Source organism: Octopus bimaculoides, chromosome 6 (genome assembly GCF_001194135.2).
Source record: "Octopus bimaculoides isolate UCB-OBI-ISO-001 chromosome 6, ASM119413v2, whole genome shotgun sequence".
Lineage (NCBI taxonomy): Eukaryota > Metazoa > Mollusca > Cephalopoda > Octopoda > Octopodidae > Octopus > Octopus bimaculoides.
The window spans coordinates 22,667,676-22,677,163 of record NC_068986.1 but is presented as its reverse complement, the minus strand read 5'-3'; the positions used below and the strand labels follow the sequence as shown (position 1 = coordinate 22,677,163).

Below are 9,488 nucleotides of genomic sequence, written 5' to 3'. Positions count from 1 at the left end.
TATATATATATATATACATTGAGAAAAGGGAGGCAATCAGAATTTTGGATAATCCTTTATTAGCGCTTTCATTCATTTACGAACTTGTCAAGACAAAATCAAATTCATTTTGATTTTATCATGACAAGTTCATAAAGGAACGAAACCACTAATAAAGCATTATCCAAAATTCTGACTGCCTCTTTTTTCTCAATATACAATATTTGTACACCACTTCAAACACTCTGTACACACATATATATATATCTTCATTATTAACAATAGAAGTGGTATTAGTTCAAAATAGCAATCTTTATATCATATTTAAAGCAGTTGTATTGTTAAAAACTTGCTAGACTGTGGTATTCGTCTCAAGAAAGCATTTGGCAAAAAACAAATATATATCAGTAATAGGTGAAAAGTATCCAGCAGAAAGATGTATTTTGTCTGCTGCTGATATATTTCTGCATTTTTTAACAGTATGTGTCTATAAGAGATGTTTTCTTGTGATGAATACTGCAGTCTAGCAGACTTTCACTAACATATCTGCATTAAATATATACAGATTTGATATTGTGTGTGTGGACATGTATAAGGAAGGTTCTTGGTGGATCCTTCTCCAAACTTTCATATATAGGAAAGAATGAACAGAAGAAATGTGAAATTCAGTGAGATAGCTAGTTTCTTTCTTTGCATTTTTGTACTGGAAATCTATGCTGCAGTAAAGTAGCAGTTGACCCTTTAGCATTTAGACTGCCATGTCAAATGTACTTTACTTTGTTTTGAATTAATTAAGCATTATCTTGTAATGTCAAGATATTAATTATGTAACTGCCTTCCACTTGAGCTTTAAAACCTTCGAAAATGGTCTCCTGAAATTTGTAAAAAATGTCTATATGCACTTTTCTTTCCTTGAAATAGGTTATGTATAACAATATGATGATAATGATGGTAATATATATAACAATATGATGATGACAATGGTTTTATATATATAACGATATGATGATGATGATGATGGTTATATATATAAGGGTATGATGATGACAATGGTTATATATATGTACATATATATATATAAAAATATGATGATGATTATATATATATATATATATATATATATCTCACTATCATCATCATTTTACGTCCACTTTCCACAGTCAGCAGCTACAATTCAATTTAGGTCTTATTTGGAATTACTGCCCTCTTGGGCAAGTTTGAGGCCCATGTCTTGCTTATACATTGCATTTACACACACAATTTGCCTCATTTTGAACAGGTGCCTATATCTGTATATGTCCATGAGAAATGTGTGTAAAGCGAAGAACAATGGTATTTGAGCAAGTAGGCCATAAATCCATAAATTTTAAGTAACAATACCATTTATGGAAAAAGTCATGAGAAAACAAAAAAAAAACTATAATAAAAAGCTCTCTCTGTCAACAGCAATACTGTTTATGGATTCGGCGGTATAGATGAATATATGACCTCTTTTTCAGTTAATTCTTCCAGTAACTGAATGACTTGATTTAGTTATCTTTGTTAGATATGTGATTTAATGAACGTAGTGAAGTGTGCAATGCCATTTATTGAAGCACAAATGACAGAGATATCAACATTTGTTAATTCAAGCAGCATATATACTAAACAGATTTTGAATTCCTTTATTTCACGACCTTAAGAGATGTATTAATCTCTTCTCCTTAGAAGAATCAACAACAATAGCAAATCTTCCAGGATATATATGTTAACATTATCTATCCTAGGTGTTACACAGAACTATCCCCTTTCAACATACATCTATAAATCTGTAAAGAGAAAAACTTATCTTTATCACTAAAAATAAGCTATTAGTTCAGTTAATTAGAATTTAGATTAGTTTAGGTAGAATTTCATTCTCATAATTGGAAAGATGTACTTCCAATCCCTAAACTTGCAGTGCATACATGCAGAAACCATTTTGTATGCAGTACTGCAATAATTTTTAAACAGAAAACATTATATCCACTTGGTTCCAATGAGTTTCCAAACCTTAAAAATAATAGTAATTTTCTGTAATGTTAATTCTATGTATATGATTATAAGCAGGACAGTTTATGCACAAATTGCTTCCTTATAACAAAGCAGCCAATTCTTCATTTCAATAAATTCTTATTTAAAAACAAACCAGTAACAAGGAACATCTAAGTAGTGACGACAAGCTAACCCACTTGTAAAGTTCTGAGTACACTAGCACATTGGGTTTAAAAATAAAATTGAAGTACTAACTCAAAGGTAGAATGCTGGTATAAAATGCATAATTTGGTTGATGAGATGTTCACTAGCTTACGTTTCTAATTTCAAATCCTGCTGAGGCTGACTTAGTCTTCCATCTACATTGCAGATAAAATAAGTACCAGTAACATACCAGAAAAATGCTTTAAAAAAAAATAGGTCACATCTTGCATACCAAGATTGGAAATAACTTACAAATGTTTGATTAACTATATCAATCAAACAAATATCTTTAATCAATACTAGCCAGGCCAAATTGAAAAAACTAAAATGAATTTAATTAGCAACTTCATTTCCTCACCTTCAAGCTAAGTTATTTCAAGTTGACAAATTTAATGCAGGCCAATATACTAATTACATTTTTACACAGTATGTTTTTATAGACAATGTTCATTAATAAAATAACACGATATACAAAATGAAAATTAGATTGTTTTTGTGTAAGAAGTCTGCATGCTTGTATAGGAAAAATGTGCTTTCCTCAGAATAAAATTTTCTTCACTACTATCCAGCTACTGTCCCTGGTATATGATCATTATTAGATATTATTCATTGATAGTTAATAGATTTTTATAAAACTGCTCTATTTTCTAATCTTCATATCATTATCAGCTTCCTTTCTTTTTATTAAGTTGGCATAGGTTGAATAGTTTTGTACAACAATATATTTCTATGCTTCTTCATCCAATGACAATGCTCCTAACAGACTTAATTTAAATAAGCCTACTATTATCAGTTACATATCCTACAAACAACTTAGAAGATGTGTTCACTCATCATGCCAGCCATTCATATTAATGTCCATACAAGGAGGTTAGTTAGATTCTACTCTATGAATATTAATTATGCTATAAAAATATAACCAGATTTAGTGTTGATTAAAGAAAACAAACGCATACTCCAAATTAGTGTTAACATTAAAAATTAGTAGAAACATTGATTAATTACATTCCAGAATGTATTAGATTGTTGTACAATAAAATGTTGAAATTATTTTCCAAAAAATTTAGCATGTCATAGTAAATGAAAAATCTAATTACAAACTTGAATAAAATCTTACTTATGCTTTTAGAATAATATACAGAAGAAGGTTGTGCAAAGTAAGGAATATGCCACAGGTTCATAGCTCCTATAACATGATGAGATATAATTCTGTATTTGTTTGTGATCAAGTTTGTGCAAAGCAGCAGAATATATTGCAATCATTGTATATGACCTTAACAGTCACAGAGTCTTCATTGGTCTGGATGCAATTTTAAAATCCATTCCAACTTTGTAATAAATACAACACACACCATAGGAATTTGAAAGTGTGTGTAAATTTTATGCACACACACACACACACTCTCTGAGTGGTTGGCATTAGGAAGGGCATCCAGCTGTAGAAACTCTGCCAAATCAGATTGGAGCCTGGTGTAGCCATCTGGTTTTACAAGTCCTCAGTCAAATCGTCCAACCCATGCTAGCATGGAAAGCGGACGTTAAACGATTATATATATATATATATATATATATATATATATATGGTGATGGTATCACAGCATGGCCATAGCCTGATGGCTGAAACCAGTTAAAAGTGTATATTTGTGAGTGTATATTTGTGTGTTGAATACACAAAATTTCGATAAGTATATGCATGTGTATGCTTGAATGTTATTTTCGATGTCTTTAAAACTGAGTCACCCAAAATAACAGTTTTTAGCTTCATCAATTGAACTTTGTATCTTGCTAACTTACAAACAAATATAAGCTCCTTAATATATTCATTTAAAAAAAGATTAATCAAAATTTTAATATTACTAAATGAATTCTTATAACTTAAGATCTTGAAATTCCTTTTTTACTATAAGCATTCATACTTTTGTTCAGTTGCCAAACTTACATTGTTTCTACTCAGTAAAATTAATCTTTATTTTTGAGTTCAAATAAAAATAAATAAACCAAAATTAATACCAACATTTTTGATTAAAAGAAGCTTTAAAATATGAAAGGATGGAATAAATAAAATTCAAGTGCACACTCAATAACAACTTACCATTGATGGCTGCACTGTGTCGCTTCGGAGGAAGATGTTCCATTTTAACATCCATTCCATTTAGCACAATAGACAAATCTCCAATTTTACCTTTCCCATTGTGTTTCAAATCCAACTTTTTTGAATGAGAATTAACTAGAAATAACAAGGATAAAAATCCATGACATTACAGTTAACAAAAAAAAAAAAAAAGAAGACTGTTTACAATATAATTTGCAAAGATGCATTGACAAAAGACATGCCCAAGTATATAAGTAAAATCCAGTTTCTAGAAAAATCCTGACATTTATAAAAATTTAGTGTTGTTTGTACATCACTGGAGATTAAGTAAGAATGTCCATAAGCAGGAATTCAATATAGAGAAAAAGCTGTGTCGTAGGAAATCTGTTAATATGGATACGTTGGTGTATTGACAGAAACAACAGCCTTTGTGTAGATGTCAGTCAACAGACAATTTTGTGATATTCAGAAATTCTCTATTACAATTTTACCATCTATAAAAAGCATCAAGGGGGTTAAGACTAAATTAGTCTCTGCAGATTTGGACTGGGTAGGTATTGTATTCTAATAAGCAATTCATTAACTGACAATGTGACTAATGCTACACTATCAATTTTTTTCCCCCCAAGACAAACTAATACCGAAAATGTTCAGTATCTTGCTCAGAGGCGCAATGCAACAGTAGTGAAGGATAAAAACTTTCAACTCTTCAGAAGAAGACAGACATTTTGTCAAGTCAACTCCTGTGGCTGACTACACAACACTTACAAATGGTTACTATTCATTGAAGTTAGGTGTGTCTGAGCTGATGTTAAGTTAATATTAACAAACAAATTTTGTTAAATAAGAAAAAAATTTATTACTCAAATACAGAGTTTCTCAACAAGGGCAGTACCGCCCCTTCAAGGGAACATTGAGCATGGGGCAGGGACATTATGCTTTAGGGAGCAGTGAGGCAACATAATTAACATACTAAATTCTACCTAGAGTAGTAATTATATAATACATGATAAAACCAGTAATGGCTATTAAGATAAAATGAGATCTCATCAGGCACAGGGAAGTCATTAACTTACAATGTATAAAGCAAATTTACAAATTTTATCTTTATTCATTTTATCATTTCACTGTTAAAAGCTTATACAATCCATTTTTAGAGTAAAATTTATAAATTATCAACCATGTTAAGTTAGTTTAGTCATGATGTCTCACTTGCCACTTAGGTAGGTGCTAAGTATAACAACTACTTAAAAGCAGACCACAACAAAAAAAAAAAGTTAATAACCACTGTTCTAATATATACAATGTGTTAAGCAGAGTTTTAAAAATATTAAAATTACGGAAAGCTATTTTTAGACAACTTACATTTTCCATGATATTCTTTCAAAAGTGGGTACAAATCAAGTGTAACTTCCCCTAATAAGGAATTAGCTCGGATGTGGTTCTGGTTTAAGACACGGAAATCTAACTTAGAATAAGGTGTCACTAACCTGAAAAATATAAACACAAGAAGCAAATATATACTTCACAATTATACAAATTATATAAAGAGAAAAGGTACATTTCTAACAGACAGAATCATTTTAGAAAGGAGTATAACCAAAATGATCTTTAAATACAAATTATTTTAAATGCTTTAAACATTAACTCACACAGTGAAATGTTCGTTCCATTCTGGATTTGTAGATTTTCGACATACTTCTGTTTTTTTTGGTGACATGCTATCAACACTGAGCTCCAGATACGGATCAGGTTTGAATAAACCTACTGCAGTTAACCTGGCTGATTGGACTAAAGAAAAGAAAAAATAATAATTAGGTAAATATAATAATATTATATCTAATGCCAAAACTGATATCTTAGACATGTAGTTCAGAAATAATGGCCATAACCTAGGACAGACTCATGTCATATTTGTTTATCGTGAATTTAACCCTTTAGTATTCAAATCGACCACATCTGACCAAGACATTCTACCTGCTTTATGCTCAAACTGGCCATATCAGGCCTCTAGCACCAACCCTACAATGTCATTCTAAAAATTAACAATCACATCAAAATCTTGAAGCTACAAGATAATTCATAATTAATTCAAAACAAAATAATCTGAATGCTAAAGGGTTAAAATTAATAAAATAAATTCATTTTAATTCTAGGGAGAAAAAACCCTTAATACTGGTATCCTCTATGGCTCCCAAAACAAAAAAGAGGTTTCTACTTTTTATTGCAATTCCCAAAGGGACATCAAATAATAACAGAAATAACCTATGGAGAGCATGATCATGGGTTCATAACTGACCATATCCACAGCATTTTGTCTTTAGACAAAACACCTAATCTTTATTTGCCTCTGAGGAATTTGTTGACATAACAAATAAACAAATCCTCATTTCAAAACCTAGAATCAAGTATTACAAACAACATTCCACAGCGACAAATAATTGCATACTAGAGTCCATTCTAGGTTACGGTCATTATTTCTGAACTACATGTCTAAGATGTCGGCTACATCAGCTTTCCGTCTAAATAAATTTGAAGTTATCCTGGAACTGTTACTAAACCATGTTTAATTCTTGTATTGGTAAATTCAACTGTAGATTATTATTATTATTATTAATTATTATTATTATTATTAATTAAGGCAGAGAGCTGGCAGAATTGTTAGCACGCCAAACGAAATGCTTAGTGGTATTTCATCTGCTGCTACATTCTGAGTTCAAATTCTGCCGAGGTCGATTTTGCCTTTCATCCTTTCAAGGTCAATAAATTAAGTACCAGTTGCATACTGGAGTCGATTTAATCGACTGGCCCCACTCTCTCAAAATTTCAGGCCTTGTGCCTATTGTAGAAAGGATTATTATTATTATTATTATTATTATTATTAAGGTGGCAAGCTGCCGGAACCATCAGCACACTGGACAAAATGCTTAGCAGCATTTCATCTACCATAAAGTTCTGAGTTCAAATTCTGCCGAGGTCAATTTTGCCTTTCATCCTTTTGAGGTCAATGAAATACGTACCAGTCAAGCATGGGTTGATGCAATTGACAAGCACTCTCCCAAAAATTTCAGGCCTTGTGCCTATAATAGACAATGTTGTTGTTGTTGTTAATGCAGTGAACTAGCAGAATCCTTATTGCAGCAGAGAAAATGCTTGGCAGCATTTCTTCCACCTCTTTACATCTGAGCTTAAATTCCACCAAGGTCAACTCTACCTTTCATCCTTCAGAATCAATAAAGTAAACTACCAATCAAGTACAGGGATCAATGAAAATCAACTTGCTCTTCCATTTCAAATTTCTGGCTTTTTCCAAGTTCCGATACTGCCAAAGTCGACTTTGCCATTCATTGTTTTGGGTTGGATAAAATGAAGTAGAAGTCAAGCACAGCGGTTTGATATAAATCAACAACCCTGCTCCCATTAAAAAGAAAACTGTTAGTTAACCTTGTGCTAAAATGCAAAACAATAATTATTGTTGTTGGAGCACCAACTTGACAGTATCATTACAACATCAGAGAATGGTATTTCTTCTGGCTCTTTATGTTCTGAGTTCAAATCCAGGGTCATCTTTGCCTTCCATCTTTTCAATGTCAATAAAATAAAGTACCTGTCAAGTATTGAGTCAATGGTATCAACTTGGAGCAACCACACAGAGAGGTTCCTTGTTGATCTGCTAGCATTTTGATCAGTCTGGTCAATGCCAAATTTTCTTTAATTCAATCAATATTCTATCTACGACCATCCTGTCTTCTTTGCAAGCAAGGAATTTAGTTGTTATTTCTATCAGAAGAAAAGACGATGCAGAGGTACTCTAGATATTAAATTTGCATTGATAGGGGTGGGACATGAACTCAGTATCAGATACTAATAGGGTGAGAATTTTCCAAATAGTTAGAGGAAGTATTGTTTGAGATCCAATGCTCCAATGCTGACAGAAGGTAAAAAAGACAAAACAGAATACATAAAAGCTAGAGAAAAAAATGAATTTCAGAACCACAACATGATAGACTTGTTATTTCCAATAGTAAGAGCATTCAACCACTAAAATTAACTGTTTGAAAAATTATCCAACTGTAAGCAGATTAAAAATCATTTTTCTTTTTAAACAAATAATGCAATCTTGTTAAAGCATAACTTGATTATGGTTCACAAACTTAACAGTTTCAAACCATATCTTTGGCAGAGTATTGTTCTGATAAAAAAGATATGTTAGTCTTTTCTTTGGGCAATCAAGGAAATATATACTGTTACATCAAGTAAGAAGGAATAAATGACATTTAAACAACTTCCTTGAATATGGATATTATATTTCATTTGACTATGACCAATTTGTCATGAAAAATGGGTGAGAATACATTTGATTGATTCATTACCATTGTATTATCAGGACTTCATCTTATATCTGGAAATAAATAATTATGAGTAAACTAAAAAGAAACTATTTCTCACAGATATAACAGTAAAGGGTCAAATTATACAGAAACCCTTCAATTTATGCAGTACAAAAGGCATAATTGTTTAACTTAGGCACAAGACCCAAAATTGGAAAGAGGAGAATAGTTGGTTATATTCACCCCAGTTCTTGACAAGGTCTTATTCTATTGACCCCCTCCACCCCCAAAGGATGAAAGACAACAGTAACATTGATTGCATTTGCACTCAGAATGCAAAGTGCCAGAACAAATACTGCCAAGCAGTTTGTCCAATGCTCTAATGATTCTACTAATCCACAAGCCTAGCACAAAAAGAAATAATAGGAATAAGAGAATTAAAGAGGAAGAAACAGGAAGAGAACAAGTGAAAAGAATTATATGAGGGGTTGGTAGTGAGATGTGAAGTCAAGCAAACAGCAATTAATCAGTCATTCTCAAACAGTGCATTGAAACATGGCAGGGATGTTGGGATTAATTGTGAGAACATTATGAGGAAAGACTGATTTATTATTGCCTCTTTCAAATTTCTTGTAATATAGCATTGTGTGGTTCACTTTAGTGGTTAATGCTTTTAGGTCAGGGATTACTGTAATGAAAACTGTAGAGCCATCATGAGGGCAACGAGTTAAAATCACTTGAAGGTCACTGTTATTAAAAAACAAAAACAGCTCTCTCTGTCTCTCTCTCTCTCTCTCTCTCTCTCTCTCTCTCAGTAACTCAACCACTTATCCCAATAACAATAACAAGGATCATAATCATTTCAAATT

General features: G+C 31.7%; 1 protein-coding gene across 3 annotated transcripts in view; it reads right to left on the bottom strand.

The window, feature by feature from the left end:
• Positions 1-9,488, bottom strand: part of LOC106883192 (E3 ubiquitin-protein ligase Su(dx)) — a 152,256-nt gene that overhangs the window by 46,491 nt on the left and 96,277 nt on the right. For all 3 annotated transcript variants that reach the window (XM_052968641.1, XM_052968642.1, XM_052968643.1), the window contains exons 4-6: positions 5,941-6,079; positions 5,654-5,778; positions 4,289-4,423 (exon numbers count right to left, since the gene is read on the bottom strand). In XM_052968641.1, coding sequence (XP_052824601.1) covers positions 4,289-4,423; positions 5,654-5,778; positions 5,941-6,079 — 399 coding nt within the window. The remainder of the gene's footprint in view (positions 1-4,288; positions 4,424-5,653; positions 5,779-5,940; positions 6,080-9,488) is intronic.